Source organism: Callorhinchus milii, unplaced genomic scaffold (genome assembly GCF_018977255.1).
Source record: "Callorhinchus milii isolate IMCB2004 unplaced genomic scaffold, IMCB_Cmil_1.0 Scaffold10, whole genome shotgun sequence".
NCBI classification, from domain to species: domain Eukaryota; kingdom Metazoa; phylum Chordata; class Chondrichthyes; order Chimaeriformes; family Callorhinchidae; genus Callorhinchus; species Callorhinchus milii.
Genome location: NW_024704751.1, coordinates 14,841,430 through 14,859,954, shown reverse-complemented (window position 1 = coordinate 14,859,954; position 18,525 = coordinate 14,841,430). Strand labels below are relative to the sequence as shown.

Below are 18,525 nucleotides of genomic sequence, written 5' to 3'. Positions count from 1 at the left end.
GTCAATTCACTTTACAGTATATTCTGTGAAGCGCTTTGAGACCTCTAGAAGACGTGAAAAGTGCTGTATCAAATGCAAGGATTATTATATTGGATAGTTTTAGGAAATAACATGGGATATGGATGTAGGTACATTGGGACATATGTGCATGCGAAGAAAGGTGAAGGCGAACTAGATGGACCTTGGTCTTTTTCTCCAACATTTCTTATGTATCGGGAATCAGAGAGCTATTTGGCAAACATTAATTGAAGGGTAAAGAAATATAGTGAGATATTTTGTTTTCTTCAACCAGATAGACCGGCCTGGTTCTAGACTTTTCTGGCCCTGTACATTTCTCTTATAATATCCTTGCATTTGATATCGCAGCTTTTCATGTCAAAGCATCTTACAGCACTTAATAGTAAAAACTGCTAAGTGCAGTGACTGCTATAGGTGAACACCGTAGTCAATCTTTGTACAGGGATGTCCCACAAACAGCCAGAAGGTGAAAGACCATTTATCTGGAGGATTGGTGGCCAGGACACTGGAAGAAACTTACCTTTTCCTTTTGAATAGTGCCACGGGTTCTTTTAACGTCCACCTGAACTGGCAGAGGTGGCCTCAGATTAACATCTCATCCAAAGGAAGGCACCTCCAAGAATTGTGAGGATGGATCGGTTAATAGCCACTCAATAGCTGTTCGACCCAAATAGAATGGGAATTTAAAATAAAGCATATGCCTGGTCAGAGATCAGAAAAGAAATGAAAATAAAAACAGTTTAGAGTAGGAGAGCGTGTTGCCTATAAGAGGTCTCGTTTCACAATTAATGAGAATTATTTTCCTTTTGCAAACAAAAAAAATCTTGCCTGCCAGTGGAAAATGTAGCTTTGAAATTGAAAATATCCAGTTGATTTTTGTTTAAGCAAGGCAAATGGTAGTTTTTTTACTGGGCAGTTAGTGAAATAAACTGCTTCATAGTCCAGAATTTGCAATTAACAGAACGGTTCAGTCGTGTTCAGGTGCTGCAATTTATCGCTGGCACATATTCCAAGCAAAGATTGAGAACTTCAACAATCTGCCTTTTCTTTGAGAGCTTAAAGTACGCCACAGCATAGTTGTACTTAAGAAAACGTTATACATATCTTGCATCCACATAGATGGAGATCTGTTGTGAGCGGAATTCCTGGCAAGGTATTGGTATACATAAATATTTACCGAGTCCGAGTTTGTTCCTGACTTAATCAGTGGTGGTGTAGCTTTCCCACAACTTTAGATATAAGCAACTGTTTGTCTGCCCCTGAGCTGTGTGAAATTTCATGGGGTTTTTGCTGAAGTTGCACCCAACCAGGTTTAAGGAATCGTCCGTTTTAGAGTTAAAGAAACTCAAGATTCCTCAAAGCAAACGGCAATTTACTGAACATTTGGCAAAAACGTAAAGTTTTATCTGCAACCAGACATTGCATTGTGTGATCCAACACAGAACTACTGTTGCTGCAGGGGTTATTTTCAAGAAAAAGTCTGTCAGTTAAATTTGGCTGAGGGTGGGAGGAAGCAATAGTTATTTTAGTGGTTAAGTTTGCAATAAAGGAACAAGAACCCTTGCAGAGAAAAATGCGTTGTATAAACAAAACCAGAAAAGAGGCCTTTCAGAGTAGCCCCAAGTTCCTTCAGCTCGTGTCGCTGTTCGCAAGACACTTCCCGGCTATTCGTTTAATCTACTGTATAAACCTAGTGTTCGGAATCAGTCAGAACAAATCCTAGCATTCTTCCATCGTTTGAATTCCCTTCACCGCCAAAATTTAGTAGTAATTGGGGAGGGATTTTTTTTTACCCTAAGTAAAAATTTGGAATGCAAGCACTTGTGAGGACAAATTCAGCATTAACCTTCACTGGTTAAGACGGTGCCAAAACTCCCCTTAAGAAATGAATTAAATTATGCACTGCAATATTGAAAGGTAATTTGAGAGCCATTGCCTAAAAACAGGGCACCAACCCACAGATAGAGCAGATAGGAACCTTCACAGGAGATGGTTGGGGGGGGTTTAAGTTACTAAAGGTTAAAGGATATGTATCTTTTGTTGTCTAAGGCTTGATGGTTTACCGGCAAAGGCATCTGAGTGGATTCAATTCAATATAAGTGGGTAAAGGAACTTCACAAAGTAAATAATGTGGGTGGTCAGTGTATATAACTAGATAATAAACTCCTACCTATGGCGTATGAGACAGATAGCGAGTATATTTGTTTCCAAAGTATTTAATAAAAGTCCATTGCAAACCCAAGCCAGTTGGTGCTGTAGAACTCTCCTGATGAAACACTTTAATAGATTGTTAACCAGGTGCAGCAAAGTCCAGGGGAACCTGGAATCTTGATACTGAGAATACCGATAAGAAAACAATACATTGATGGTAGAAAACAGATCAAAGTTCAAGATGTAGCACCAAAAGAAAAAAAACTTTTATGCGCAACCCAAAAGTACTTATTAAACTTCTTCCAAAGTAAACCTTTACGCCAATTAAAACAAGTTGATAACTATAAACCTGGTTGGGTGTGCAGTACAAAAATAGGACACTACTTTCTTTAGAAAATGTCCTACTTGTTGCTTCCCTAATGTTATTATAGTATTTTCCTCTCACTAGCTCTTGACTCACCCACCCCTTTACCAATTGATTTCCTGTGGGTTGGTGGGTGGGTTTTCCAGGTTTACCTGTTTACTTGTTTGTTTGCTTTGGTCCTACTCAATTTCAAGTGTTTGTATTGTTCCATTTTATATCATTCACTCCGCAAATTAACAGCATATTCATTTGTTTCCCTTCAAATGCATTCACGGTCGTCTGGGGAATAGTTTCTTCAGTGTTAGGCTTCAAAGCTTTTCCAGGACTCCTCCAGGTATTTCACACGTGCCAGACTACATTCCAGCCTCCCTGAGGGATGGCATGTTATACGTTAGACCCTCTCGTTCTCTCTGCCACACTTTAGTCTGCCTGCAGCTTACGATACTACAACTCCTCGCCGATCAGGATGAAGGGACTTTTGAATGGATTGCTTCTCTCTGCCTTAATCCTCTGTGAAGTTCATGGAGTACCAAAAACCAAACCAAGTCCACAAGTCCCAGCCGGTAAGAATAAATTTACAACTTAAATAGTACATTAATTATCATTATATAATACATTAACGCCACTTGATTTTTTAAAAATAAAGTCCAGTTCTGCATCCCTGTGGCATGTTGTTTGATGTACTTTTTTAAAATTAATTCCGAAAGACACAAGTTTCTTAACGGTGTGAAATTCAGTTGACGCTCAGTGTTTTCATTGAACTCTTAAGCGTTTTATTAAGGGTCTAATTCCGATAAATGGCCCAAGACAAATTTTTGGTGGGTGGTTTAAATAAAATAATTTTTAAAAAAATGCTTAAAAAAATATATCGCTGGTGAAGATTCAAAAGCCTCTTCGTTACTGGAATCTCAACTCGAAGTTATTCTCAGCATCAGTTGCACTTTGGGCAGCTGTGTGTTGCTATAGTTTATGTACGTGTGTGGTGTGTGTGAGAGAGAGAGAGGGTGAGGTGCTCTGTTCTTAGGAAAATTGTCATACCAAGATTTTTCGATTCAATCCCTCGCCAATCCCTCATACAGTAAACTGTTAAGTCATTACTCTATGGGAAACTCCAGTGACAAATTATTCAGAGTAACAAGTTAGGCTTATGAATACATAAATTACCGTGACAGGGATGTTAACAGCTCAATGACTTAAAAGGTAGCAACAGGTTAAGCCAAGGTCGAGGTATCAGGAGTTTACCGTACACCCAATGGTCAAATTTGGGGCAAGACACAGTCCATCCCTTTCTTAATGCAGACAAATACCAAGTTTTGAATGGATGTTGTTACACATTGAAACAACTGTTTTATTCCCCCCCTTAATTCTCTCCCCTTCTTTCCTGAAGCTGCAGTGCCCAGTCAGAATCGTCAAGCGCCTTTTTTGGGGCGATGTGAAAGGCGTTGGCTGTATCAGCATAAATTGGACTGTGTTGAGAATAGTGTCTCTCGGTGGCGGGTTTTTTTTTTCACAGGCTCCTCGAGTGTCACTTTCCGGTCAACCAGTGGCTGTGATAATGATGGTCCCGAGTGTGTTTGTGTGGGGATGTGTAATGTTTTGTATAAAATAGTAATAACACCCAACAACAGCAACGAGAAGATTACATTTGGAGGATGTCCCAAGGCTCTGGACAGAGCACAGCATTTATACCCAGCATCTCATGTTCAAAAGTAGAGCTTTATCAGATGCTTGAGGACTATTCAAAAAAAAGAAACAGTGATGATTTATTTGTGGCACTGTATGCGTTTACCTTTAACTTTAAACTGAGTGGTTAGACTGTGGTCAGGCACTTTGGCACGTCTGAGTCTGTAGCCTGATGAGGTTTGCAAGAGGAAGTCAGCATCAAAATGATATCAATTAAACATTTTTAAAAAAGCGTGAGCATTAATCCAAGCTGGAAACCAGTTTGAACGAACGCAAACTGTATGCTATATACGGGCTTTGGTGATATTCCCGACAGGAAAAGGATGAAAGAGAGTCTCTCCCGGTGTCCTGGCCGACATCTTATCAGATAAATTGATCATTCACTTCACAGCTGTTTGTGGGACATCGACGTGTGGAAATTGGCTGCTGCGTTCGCCTCCAAAATAACAGTGACAGTCACTTTACAGTGAAAACCTGCAAAGTGCTTTGAGACAGTTCATGGCGCTATGTCAGATGCAAAGTTTATTTATTTATCCAAGCGATTTTCCACAGCAATAGCTAAGTAGAGTAACGAGCATGTAAAAAAATGATCGCAGTTGCTTAGTGTTATCCTGTCGGCATTTTTTCAGTTCTCAAAGTGAAATATTACTCTAGGAGGGAGTACTGAACACATTTGGAATATCATGTAATGCTTCTCACCGGCCTTAGTTTTTGCAGGAACTTTTTTTTAACATTAAAAAAATATCAATTTGCTCTCATTGTTTTCTGACATCCTGAATCGCGGCATTGGATGTGATGAGTGAATCGCTCGCTTTCCTAACCCTGCTGGTCCTTGACAAATCGCATCAAGAATATTGCGATTCGTAAAAACTCCTTGGGCTGTTTCTCACAGCATCGAGTTGTTTACCTTAAACTGCCGCAGCAACAACACGGGGCAGAGCTACTCAGATCTAGACAATATTAATAACAACATGGATAATAAAAGGCATGGTTGCACTTGAATAAAGCCTCTCAGCGTCCAATTGTGGGGTAGGATGTAAGATGTTTAAAGTCAAGCCTTGTCTCACAAATGAACCTGACTCCAGCATTGCCCTGAAAAGATAATAAATTAACAAAATCAATGCTAAATTACCCCCAGTAAAGACTGAATGTATGTCCCACAGGTATTGTTTAGTATAAATATTGAATTGCTCTTAGGACCCGTGATTTAGGTTTGTGAGTTAACTGCCGAGGATCACTCAATAATTTATTTCTTTTCCGTTCCTTGACTAAAAAAAAGGGTCACTCAATCCACAATTGCAGTGTGCCATTGTCTGCCACGATTTGCCTGGAAAATGCACAGTCAATTCACTTTAGAGGTGCTTTGAGACGTCTCAACGACGTGATAACGCGCTAAATCAAATGCAAGGGTTAATATTACTACATATCACTTGACTCCCACAGTAGTAAGCGCTTTGAGACGTCTCGCAGACCTGATAAGGCACTGTATCAACTGCAAGGAATGTTATTATTATACAATTTCTCTTCCTTTTTTGGCTTTTTGCTGTTCTAGGCTCCGCTTTCATTGTCTGTTTGTCCCTTTTGTCCCTGTTTCCATGTGCTCTCGCAGGTCTGTGTCGGACAAGGCCGACCGATATGATCTTTATCATCGACAGCTCCCGTAGCGTGCGTCCTCACGAATTCGAGCAGGTGAAAGTGTTTGTGTCCAAGGTGATCGAATCCCTCGACATCGGGCAGAACGCAACCCGCGTGGGGGTGGTGAACTACGCCAGCACCGTCAAGAACGAATTCCCCCTGAAGGCGCACTTCACCAAGGCTAGTCTCCTGCGAGCCGTCTCCCAGATCCAACCCCTCTCCACCGGCACCATGACCGGCCTCGCCATACACTTTGCCGCCAACGTGGCTTTCAGTGGGATTCAAGGGGCAAGGACGCGGTCCTCGGAAGTCAGCAAGGTAACACTCGGACAGCTTTCCTCTTCAAAGATAAACAGAGCAAGAGACGCAACACGTCTCTGTATTGTTTCAAATCGTTTTAAAACGACGCGGGGTAAATTCCACCCGGCGGGCTAACATGTACCCTGTTTGGGTAACAGCCCCAGAGTGTCCAGACTCCTGCGAATTGTTCAATTTAGCCTTGAATTTGAAGTCTCTTTTTTAATTGTGTTCTGTAGCCCGTAAAATGAAGCTTACAGAAAACCCTCGTCCAAAAATCAAGGCCACGTTTAAAGAATTTGCCAAATTCTGGTCGCTCCGAAAAGCTACAACGCGGAGTAACTCTGGACCCAGGTGAAATTTACCCCCCACATTAATTTTTTTGTTGTTGATGAGAGGACAATTCCCTTTCTTTTGGACTGGCAAAGGATTAAGTAACTTTATAAGGCATCAGCTGTCAGCGCAGACAACCTTATTCTTCTGCAGATTACTTTCTACCTTTACCAAACCTGATATCTTTGTTTCTCTCCCCTCCGCGCCCCCCTCTCCCCCTCCCCTCTGTCTCTGCTTGCTTTGGTGCTGGCTTTGGCATTAACAGTACAAGGTATAAAGATATCGGGTTTGATGAAGCTATCATTCAGTGAACGCAGAATAAATAGTACCCTTGGAAGATAGGTCAACCGGGGGTTACTTACGTTTCGAAGCTTTGCATGTGCTGGGCCAGCTGGTCGCGAGCACAATCAATAGTGGAAATAATACACCATTGTGCCCGGTTAGTGGGAACAAACGGTACCGTTTGAACTTGTGTCAGGACACATCCATTGTCGTTGCGTACTCCTACAATTTTAAAGTGTATCCGCTCTTCCCTACTCCGTGCCATGATGTGTCCGCAGTTTCGGTGACGGGCTGGGATCAGTGTTATAGTTTTTCGAAACAATGCCCCCATTCAGAATTCCCCCTCTTGATCTCGTATTATGGTTTTCTTTAAAAAAAATTGCCTTTCAAACATTTGTTATTGTCGGATAAAGCCGTTTAATACTAAACTTTAATCTGCCAAAGTGAATAATCATCTTTACAGTTTGAATCTTCTGAAAGACCATTCACCAAATCGAAGCCCTTTTTGTTATTAAAAAAAAAGACAGTCATTCCTGGAATTTAGTTTCAAATAGGGAAGGAGAGTTTCTCTCACGATGTCCTGGCCAACAACCCTTCTATTCCCTTCGATCATGGCTTTACGGGAGAAGGTTGCTGTGAACAAATTGGCTGCTCCGTTCAGCTACAAAATACACAGTCACTCCACTTGGCGGTAAAAAAAAATCCAGTGGATGGATTTGTGCTGCATTTATTTATGTATTTTTTCCATGTGCCTAACTTGCCTAACTCGGGATAACAGGAGAAACTGAGTCCTTTTTCTCTCGGAGCAGCCAGTTATCAGGAGTTTGCTGTAATTCTAGGACAAACCCAGGCAGCCTGAGTCACAGTGGGACTCACATGGCTACATGGACAGGATGGCATATGAAGTCCACTTTATCTCAAGCCGTGGGTGTGAGTTGCACGTCTCTGGCCTTGCACATGTAACCCATACCGTTGCATCACAACAGTGCACTGTTCAGGGTGTATAAGAGTGCAGTGTTTTTAAGAGCAATCATTTTCTGTAAATTATTAGGGAACTTTTTCTTAACTTAAAAGCTTAAGTGGTGTCGCTGGACGGGGGTTAGTTGAACGTTGCGCAGAAACACAAAGGGGAGCTTGTTATCTTACCTACGTTGCTCTGTAAAGTGAATATCCGAGTGCTGAATGGTATATGTGTGTGTGTGTGTGTGTTTTTTACCCCCCAAGTTATATGCGACAAACTACCTTTGTGCAGTGCCTCAATGAAGTTACAGTGCTTGAAGAATTCAGGCTTAATAAAGCTTTTACTCGTAGTGGGGGGGGGGGGGGGAAAGCAGCATTTTTTTTCCCCCCAACGGGTCCACAGCACAGTGAAGATAAATTGGCATCTGATTAGTTCGTTTGGAAGATGGGGATCCATTATTCCTCAAAAGAAACTGGCTTCCAAATTAACGCTGAGATTTGGACTTTTCCAAGGTTCCATTTAAGACTAAATTATCTCACTCAGATCTCTACTCCCTTCAGTAAATTTTGCAAATAGAATCATTCTGCTTATAAATAACTGGAATGAAAGTTTAAATGCCCAGTTATGTGCCATACTATTCAGAAGTTACGATTACGTTACAGTTACTACAACAATTTACATATCTACAGCGTCTTTCAGTTCGAGAGGATGCCTCAAAGCGCTTTGCACAGCTGACTGGCAGCTCGAGTTGGTGGTGAGGGGTGAGGTGGAGGGGGTTGGGGGGGGTGGACAAGAGGAGGCACGAGAGTGGGAGAAAGTGCGGTCAAAAAGGATAAAAGAAGGTCAAAAATAAGGCAGGTTTAAAAGCGAGGCTGAAGGGGTTAAAGTCGGGTGGGGCTGGGGTGGGGGGATGAAGTTACTTAGAAATCCCAACCAATTCTTGAAACTTAGCGAAAGAAGCAGAATAATAATAATAATAATAATAATCCTTGCATTTAATATAGCGCTTTTCACGTCGGGAGGACGTCCCAAAGCGCTTCACAGAACACACTGTAAAGTGAATTGACTGTGTGTTTGTGGGCGAACGCGGCAGCCAATTGCGCACAGCAATGTCCCACAAACAGTTGTAGATTGAAAATGACCAATTTATTATTGTTTTTGGTTTTGGAGGGACTATTATTAGGCTCTGTGTGGAGTAAGGAAACTTGCCCAAGGTTTCGCCCTCTGCCGGGAATTGAACTCAGGTCTCTCGCTTGCAAAGCGAGTGCTCTAACCACTGAGCTACAAGACTCCACCTGAGCTACAGGACTCCACAGGAGTGAATAGCACTCAGCCCGTATCCTGCAATGAGATTTCTTTTCGCTGCGAAATGCAAGACAAAAAAGATTGCAAGTTTTAGCAATTGTCGCACGCTGAACCTAACTGCGTTTTTCTTCCATCCAAGTTCAGGTGCACATTTGCTGAAGTCCCTTTTGCTCCCTCTGCTGGTGTTTCAAGTCCTTCAAGTCCCGTCTCAAGAACCTCCTCTTTGACCGTGCCATCGGCCACCTTTCCCCCCCCCACCATTCCCCTCCCCTCCCTTCTCCCCCACTGACCCCCAACTCGGGTCTGAAATGTTGTACAATGTCCAGCGCCTTGGGACGTCCTCCCGACGTGAAGGGCGCTATACAAATGTAATCTTGTTGTTTCATCAACAAAACGTCACTCTGCCGACTGAGAACGCGAGAATCATAACATTTCAACTTGATAACACCCAGATCCGATAGTTCTCAGAAACAGCTGAGAGTCAATCGATGTGCACCAATTAACAGTTTGTTTTTTTTCCGGAAAACTAAACCTGGCTGGATAAGATAAAATCCACTCGCAGCAGTAAAGCTGCGTCAACCTCAGATAAAATCAGCACCAACATTAATGGCGTAACATACAGCTTCGCTGTTCCGAATAATACTCTGTGCGAAAACGTGGAAATCGTTAGAGCAATACAAATCGGCATCAAACATAAGAAATTCACGGCTTAATTTGTCGAATATACCAACCCTGGGTCTGGCTGTTAAAGCATACTGCACTTTACAGTGAATCCTATGAAGCGCTATGAAGGTTCTGTCCCAACAAGTTCGCTACCTTCTTAAAAATAAATAATAATAATTATAGTAATAATTTGGTCGCGTAATCCGCGGCTGTTTGTGGGACGCTGCTGTGCGCAGTTGGCTGCCGCCTTTCTCCCACAAAATACACAGTCAGTTCACTTTACAGTATATTCTGTGAAGCGCTTTGAGACGTCTCGCAGATGTGATGAGACACTATATCAAATGCAAGGATTATTATTATTATTATTATTAAAACAGCTCAGAAAACACTCATAATCCCATTAAAATTTCACTCCAAGCAATTGGAAACTAACAATTCTCCGCTTCCTTCTCTTTTTTCCCCCCCCTTCAAGATAGCCATCATCGTGACTGACGGGCGTCCACAGGATCTGGTGCAGGAGGCAGCCACTCGGGCGAAAGAAAGCGGCATTGAGTTCTTCGCGATCGGTGTGGGCAGGGCAGAGCTGAACTCCCTGCGTGAGATCGCCAGCGAACCCCTGGAAGAGCACTTAGACTACGTGGAAAGCTACAGCGCCATTGAGAAACTCTCCAAAAAATTCCAGGAAGCATTCTGCGGTGAGTAAACAAAAATAACTTACACTTTAACAGGTCTGTTGTTGCACTTATCTGTGCCAATGCTGTATACCTCTCGCTCACAAAATACACAGTCAATTCACTTTTCAGTATATTCTGTGAAGACCTCTCAAAAGCATTATATCAAATGCAAGGATTATTATTGTTATCATCATTATTATTATTATATCTGCCCAGCTCTCTCGGTGAGATCTTGTTCACTTCTCCAATTCCCTCCTCTCCGACTTCCCCAGCTCCAGCGTCCATACGCTCCATCCGGCTCACTCATAATAACTTGTCGCATAAAACAAAATACTGAAGTCGTTCACATCCTTACCAGGACTGAGCTTCACGGTGCCTGTCACCCCACACCTCGAAAAGCTCTCCTGGTTCCCAGCGGATTGACATCAAATCTTCAGTCTCACACTCTCTGCACGGCCTCTCCCCTCCCTCATCCTGTGACCTTCTCCACCCTCACTCTCCTGCACATCCCTCCGCTCGACAAACTCAACCGTGCTATGCGATCCTTGCCCTTCCCCACCCATCCACCCACCATCAGCCACGATGCCCCCACTCTCTGGTACTCCCTCCATCTGTGTAAAGCGTTTTGCGAATGCTTTACCCTACGTGAAAGACGTTAAATTTAAATGTGAGTCGTGGCTGTTGTTAAACATTAGTTGACTGTGTAACAGGACTGCAATGTGTGTTCTTGCACTGCGAGGGAAATAACTCGAATCGTGTGTTCCAGTGGCTGACCTGTGTGCCAGTGGGGACCATGATTGTGAGCACATCTGCCTGAGCATTCCTGGATCTTACAAGTGCGCCTGCAACGAGGGATTCACTTTAAAGCCAGACGGAAAAACATGTGGAAGTAAGTTAAAACCGAACGGGCATCTAAGCGTCGATTTTAAACCAAGGAAACTTGAGGTTTATTTATTATTTTTATAATTCCGTCCTGAAAAAGATCACGGTGGTTATCCATTGCTAGTTATTACTCATCCTGTCCTGTTCGTTCAATTAAACAGCCATTCATAGAGAGGGCATCTTAATGCAGTACACAGAGATCAGAGGATATTAGATTGTTCAGCAAACATTTTGCAATTAGTGTTTGAATCATATTCAAAGTATTTTGGGTTCCCACCTTGCACTTCCATGGATCTTTCACCTGAATGTTCTTTTTCACTGATTCACCATTGCTATTCATCTCGTTCTCTCGTTGCACATCTCAGCTCTTTACACACCCGGTCAATCTTCCAAGGTCATCATCACTTCAGCTAAGTATTTATATAAAGTACCTGATAACATGGAGCATGTTTATGCATCATAGGCCTCAAAAACCTTAAACATTCCTTTTTTTAAAAAATCTTATAAAATTATTTGGCAAATTGTTAAATTCAGGCTTAGCTTTGAGGTCAGTTTTCTCTAAGTTCTTACAAGAACCGTACAGGAAATCCGGCTTCTAAATGAAGGCTGCGATTAAGAATTTGCCAAATGCTGCTGAAATAAGTGAATCAAGACCCGGGTGAAATTTCTACCCTTTCAGTCCCTTAGTAATGGTGAAGATCTAGTATGAAGAGCTGCTGCCTCTTTTTAATCTGACTTGGAATGTTTTCCGCAGCTTGCAGCTCAGGAGGAGTAGATTTGGCCTTCGTTATCGATGGTTCGAAGAGCGTGAGACCTGAAAACTTTGAGCTGGTGAAAAAGTTCATCAATCAGGTGATCGACACTTTGGAAGTCGGCGAGCAAAGCGCAAATGTGGCCCTCATTCAGTACTCGAGCTCGGTCAGGACAGAGTTCCCTCTCAACAAGTACAAGACGAGCAACGACATCAAGGCAGCGGTCAAGAATATGGAGTACATGGAGAGGGGGACGATGACTGGCATGGCCCTCAAACATTTGACGGAAAATGTGTTCATTCCCTCGGAAGGAGCACGAGCAAATGTCCCGAAAGTAGCCATCGTGTTCACTGACGGACGGTCACAGGATTACATCAATGATTACGCGCAGACCGCTAAAGACCAAGGTGCAGTAACAACAACAACTTGCATTTATGCAGCGCCTTTCCTCCCGGAGCGCTTAACAGTGGCGGAGTCTGACCCCGAGCCAGGGGGAGAGGGAGTGGGGAGGTGACCGTAAGCATGATGAAAAAGAAGGTCTTCAGGTGGGATTTGAAAGTGGGGAGGGAGGGGGCAAGGCGGAGGGATTAGGGGAGAGAGTTCCAGAGCTTAAAGGTAATACAACAACAGGAGGCATTCACATGGGAACAGTCAATTCACTTTACAGGATGTCTCGAAGACGCGATAAGGCGCTATATCAAATGCAAGGGTTGATTATTAATGTAACTATTCAAGGTGCTTTATAGGGACCTGCGGTGGTAACCCAAGCGAGATGGGAAGCACAGAGTTAGGAGGAAGGTGAGCGTAAAGCATGGTCAAAGAGGTAGGCCTTTAGAAGGGACTTGAAAACAAAGAGGGAGGGAGTGGGGGCACTTTTAGGAGGGAGTTAATGAGCGTGGGGGAAAAGTACCAGAAGGATATTTAAATCAACAGCTCCCAGGCTTTCGGTGAGTTGAGTTGCTCTTTGCAGCACCACGGAATGAGGAGCTGCATTAGGTTAGTCGAGCAGAGGAGTGGGGTCGGAGGAGGTGAGAGAGTTAGGGGAGTGCTGGGGGAGTGAAGAGATTCGTAGGTGAGGTTGAAGAGTTTGAAATCGATCATCCTACACCATTGTCTAGCTGCGGTCACCTCAATTAAGAGCGCATCCAAGGAATATTTGTATCTGTTTGCAGGAATTAAGATGTTTGCTGTTGGAGTAGGGAATGCACTGGAGGAGGAATTGAGAATAATTGCATCAGACCCAGTTAAGGATCATTATCACTACACTGCAGACTTCAAGACGATGAACAAAATCGCTGATAAATTGCAGGTCAAAATATGTGGTGAGTATTGCGTGCGTGTGCGCGTGTGTGCTTTTTTTTCAATCTTCAAATAAAATAGGGGTTGACGTGAGCCTGAAACTATTTGCTTTTGGTTTCAGTGGAACCACCGAAGAAAGACCCTTGTGCGTGTGAGTCCCTGGTTGAGTTCCAGACCAAGGTTGAGAAAGCAATGAAAACACTGACATCGAAACATATCCTTTTATATCAGTTAATTTTCGACCCGCTAGACACGGTACCAATCACAATCAACTGCAACAACAACAACTTGCATATATATAGAGCTCCCCCCCCCCCCCCCCCCCGATGCAGAGTAGCGTCCCAGAGCGCTTGACTGTGGCAGAACACTTGATACAACAACTTGTATTTACACAGCGTTCTTCACACCAGGCAGCGTCTCGGAGCCTTTAACACTGGCGGACCCTGACGCCAAACCGGGGGGAGGGAGGAGATGACCTTAAGCACGGTCAAAGAGGAAGGTCTTCAGTCGTGATCTAAAAGAGGGGAAGGAAGAGGCAAGGCAGAGAGTTTGGGGGAGAGAGTTCCAAAGCTTCAGGGAGTAGTGGCTGAAAGCCCGGCCGGCGATGGTAGAGCGGAGGGGACGAGAGGCAAGCAGGAGGCCAGAGCCAGCGGAGCGGAGGCAGTCGGTAGTGGAGTGGGGAGAAAACAGGTCAGAAAGGTAGGGAAGTGCCATCCAAGCAGTTGCTGTGATCTCCTTGGAAACCATAGTAACATACACACGAGTGGAATGACACACTGGTAAGTCATTTCATATGCGCCTTTTTAGCACATTTAATCCAGTTAACTTTTGCATCAGCTTTTATTTTGGAATGACCAATGTTCCATAAAAGGGCCGAGAGCATTGAAACACGTCTGACAATGTTGCTTTCACTTTCTTGATCAGTATTCTCCTTAACTCCTTTTGCACTAGGTGCGTTTGCAAAGAAACTGGCAGCTCTTGAGAACAGAATCAGTCGTTAATATATCCTTGTGCAGTTTTCCTGACAGCCCTTATATCATGATGGAATAGCCCTGTAATATACTGAAATCTCGCTTGTTCAATATACAGAAGCACTTGAACTAGTGAAAATGCTTCCATTTATTATAAAGTGCCTAATCTAGTAACTTTCTATTATAGGAAACCTATAACATGAAGTGCAGTGGTTTTCAATGGGCAAAAGCACTGTGAATCAAATCCCCCCCCCCCCCCCCACCCCATTGAATATTTACAGTATGTTTTGTACATTAAAGAAGCAAGTCGCCACAGGAAATGTAGAACTTACTAAAACTCAAATTGTATTTATAATGTAATTTACTTGTTTGTTACTAGTACTAATTCTGTCTCTCGCCTACATTAGATTCCAAACCTATATTCTGCCCATTCCCATCTCCTGTAACAGCTTCCTTATACAGTATGGAAGACCTTCATTGTTGAACATGGCATCAAATTGAGATACCATGTAAATTCCAGCAACAAATTAGTTATAGAGTAATTAATCATAAAGTCTAGTTAGAAGAGACCCAAGGAAAGCAAATCAAAGAATAGTCAATTTATCAAATTGTTACTGACATTAGGCCGTTGCTTTTGGGGGGAAAAAGTGTATGTTTTTTTAATTTGGATATTTATGAAAGTATATTTAAGAGAAATCGGTATCAAATATTTCTAAGATGTTTTATGGTGTTCCGTCTTGTCATCTTGGTCAAACTTAGTTTGTGACGGAAATAAAACAGGAAAAATAAAAGTGGCCTAAAAACATTCACGTTCGGAGTGATGTTTCTTTCTTTATTCAGTTTTTCTTCCACCGGAATCAACCATTGGCCTACAAAACACACAGTCACCGCACTTTAGCGTACATCCCGTGAAGCACTTTGAGACGTCCTCCCCACATGAAATGCGCTGTATCAAATGCAAGGATTATTATTATGTTAACCCGATTACTGTGCAACTCAATTAGTTACAAACATGAGCTCTAAACTGGATGATTTCCCCATTTATACCACACAAGGCGAAGTGATGCCCAGTGCCAATTCCTGTAAGTCGGGTGACATGGTTAGTTAGTCCAGTCAGTTGGGATTGACACTATCTGTGCACTGAACAGTCCAGGTCTCATCATCATGACGCACAGGCACACTAAAGATCATTATAACGCACACTTGCTTGCAGTGTTGCAGCCCTCAGGAGATCAGAGATTTGAAACCATGGCTGTTTCATTCTCAACACTCTATTGCACCGTTCTGCTCTCATTAATTCAACTCCAGCAAAGTATATCCAAAGTGTAATACAACTGGGACGCAAGCAGAAACTCCCATCTGTGAACAATGGCCGTCTTTATCCAATTCACATTCACAGGCATCAACTGTCCCAACATTTGTGCTGATTTGACGCTAAGTTAGAGATTTTCCTGCATGGATGCGGATGGATTGAGAGGAACAGATGCTGGGGCAATGCCATCCTCCACAACAGGAACAGATGTTTGTTTGGATCCGGGAAGAGTTTGTATTTGTTAAACCACCATTTGACCCGTATCTTCTTTCCCCCATCAGAAACACCCACACTGTTGCCACTCGAAATAAAACCTAAAGTGATGGGGTTGCCGCTCTCGTTAAATAAAAGTGCTCCGAAGCCTCCTCCCATTTGGGAATGGTTCAGGAAAAGTATTCAAAATATTAGAAGCTACGTGGATATATGTGGGAGATCCTGTATCTGTCGGGACTTGAGGTGCTTTTGAAGGGCAGGAATTGAAACATTGTCATTTCATAATATCCCGCTTTCAAAGATATAAACAAAAATAAGGAATCATAAACATGGAAACACTGTAATAAACTGGTGAATGGACGATCACAGCAATATCAACAAATGCTTTGGCATTGGCGGCTTTGAAAGGCACAAGGAACTGCCCTGTTCTATTGTCGGTTGATGTTTCGGAGTTCCCAAAGTTACTGGTACAACTTGCGTATTATTCGATCAGCCGGGGTATCTGACACACACGCGCACGCACGCGCACACTCACGGGGAAACACGTCACTTAACAGCCTCCAAATCAGACCGCGAAAGAGTTCAGCACACTGTAGGTTTCAGCTCATCTAATAGGGTGTGTCCAGGTTAGCCAGCCCCCAGAGGAATGCATCCTACTGATCTAATTCTGGAGTGTTTAAGTGTTAAGCACAGGTTGGCAAAGGCTAAAACTCTGGGGGAATCGAGTGTGTGATCCTCCATGTAATGTTAGGCAAATTGGAAAAAATAAGCAATTAGTTTATAACAACAAGAAATTAAATTTTTTTTATCACACCTTTCACTACGGCAGGACTTCCTAAGAAGCTGATGTCCCAATATACTCTATTTATTAATCATTTTGTGTCCTTTTTGGCTAAGATCAAGTGTAGTTTCTGCATTTGATTATCGAAGTTGGCCCAGTGCAGAGATTGATCTGCCAACTGTTCAATTATTGCCTGGCCTTTTGGCAGGTCAATGGATTGTGGACATTGTTATTGATATGCACAGGACGTTTTTACTGAATCCTGGCCTTTTGGTTGCCAAGTTAGCTCACGGGTTTGGATTACACAACCTGTTTCTTTTCTGAGTTCTCCTTGTTCCAGGAAGAGAAGCCATAGGAAAGCTCTTGCAAGTCCGCCTCCAAATCTCCGTCCAGACCACACACAAAAACAATGATATTAGTGAAGAGATGCTCAATAGCAAAATCATTTTGATCCTTCAGTGCAATCCCAGAGACAGTCACTTCAATATTATTCTGCATCCAATAATCCCCCAGATAAAATCAGTCGTTCAACTTCACGGCTGCTTGTGGGGCACGGCTGTGTGCAAATTGCCTGCCCCGTCAGCTTGCAAAAGCGCGCAGTTGGTACACTTTACAGTAAATCCTGTGGAGTGCTCCGAGGAGTCATTCCTGACGTGGCATGAAAGGTTAGTGTAGCGGAGTGGCCAATTTAGGTTAGTGCTTTTGAAACTGCGTTAGAAAAGGTCTTTAAAGGGAAAAAAAAACATGTTTTGCAGGTCTAAATTAAAAATGTTGAAATTAAGCACCCGTCCAAAGCATTTTTTTTCACGTAAGTACCACAAAATCACACCTAATTAGGTGTGAAACCCGCCAAATCTGGCAACATTGTCGGTAGTACAGCCCCTTACTATCCTCCTGGGGGGTGGGGGGAAGGTAAGCGGGGTCTCCGTTGAGCTGAAGTGGCTCCAAGGTGACATGTTTGGCCATGGAATGTTGGAATCAAGCCATGGCTCTGTGGCGGTCTATCTTGTCTGGTTTCCGAGCCAGGTGGGTCTGCGGTACTCCAGGTCACTGCTAATGACAGCGCGGACCAACCTGGCTCATCGGCAGGACTTGGAAGGGCAGACCAGTCACGGCAGGGAATCCTCCCACTCAACTCCCATTAACCCTGCAAGCCGAAGCCCTAATGGGTAGAATGGTCCGAGCTGGACAAGCAGTGGGAAAGCTTGCCAGACAGTGCTATCAATAGCAAGCTACGTGGTTCTAGCTGGTCAGACTCCAGCGGTTACTCCGACGCACACTTTGCGGTTCCCCCAAGCCTTGGGTCTTCCCAACCTGCGCCTAATACTTTCCGGAATTGGGTAAGCAGGGTGCGTCCCTCTACAGAGAGAGAGAGAGAGAGAGAGCGCGCGCGCAATCCATTCCAGTAATCTGCCTCCGGGATTACCACGTGTGGGTGGGATGCGTGGAATTCTCGGTCTGGCGGTGGGGTGGGTGGGGGGGGGGTGGTGTGGGAACGCGGTGAGTGGTTTGGATAGCCTTGAGCACGGCGATCTATTCCGGGAAGCGCCCCCGAGACGCCTCGAAGACGTGACGGGAGTCGCCGCATGCAAACGCAAGCCTCATCATCATCATCACTCTCGCGACCGTGACCACGGCGGCGATGACGACGACGATGGTTTTTTTTCCCTCTCCCCCCCACCCCCACCCCCCCCCCCCCCTCCACCATGTGTCAGTCAGCCACAGAGGCTGGACACATCCCCCCCACCCCACCCTCCATCCCCCCCCCAAAAAAAAGCCTACAGTCCCTTTGGTCCCCGCTGACTACAAATCCCAGCGGGCAAAGCGAGCCAGGCGCGTGACGCACGCACGCACGCAAAGACGCACCCACGCACGCACCCGCGCAAGCGCAGTGCTGTGCCCCCGGGGTTAAGGGCGGGCGGGGGGGGGGGGCGGGGGCTTTGGTCGCT

General features: G+C 44.0%; 1 protein-coding gene across 1 annotated transcript; it reads left to right on the top strand.

The window, feature by feature from the left end:
- Positions 1–1,137: 1,137 nt before the first annotated feature.
- Positions 1,138–16,931, top strand: matn1 (matrilin 1). Its single transcript, XM_007894988.1, has 8 exons — positions 1,138–1,171; positions 5,826–6,169; positions 10,165–10,387; positions 11,133–11,255; positions 12,003–12,407; positions 13,173–13,322; positions 13,421–13,554; positions 16,917–16,931. The coding sequence occupies exons 1-8, from the start codon at positions 1,138–1,140 to the stop codon at positions 16,929–16,931; spliced, it is 1,428 nt and encodes a 475-aa protein (XP_007893179.1).
- The last annotated feature ends 1,594 nt before the right edge of the window (positions 16,932–18,525 follow it).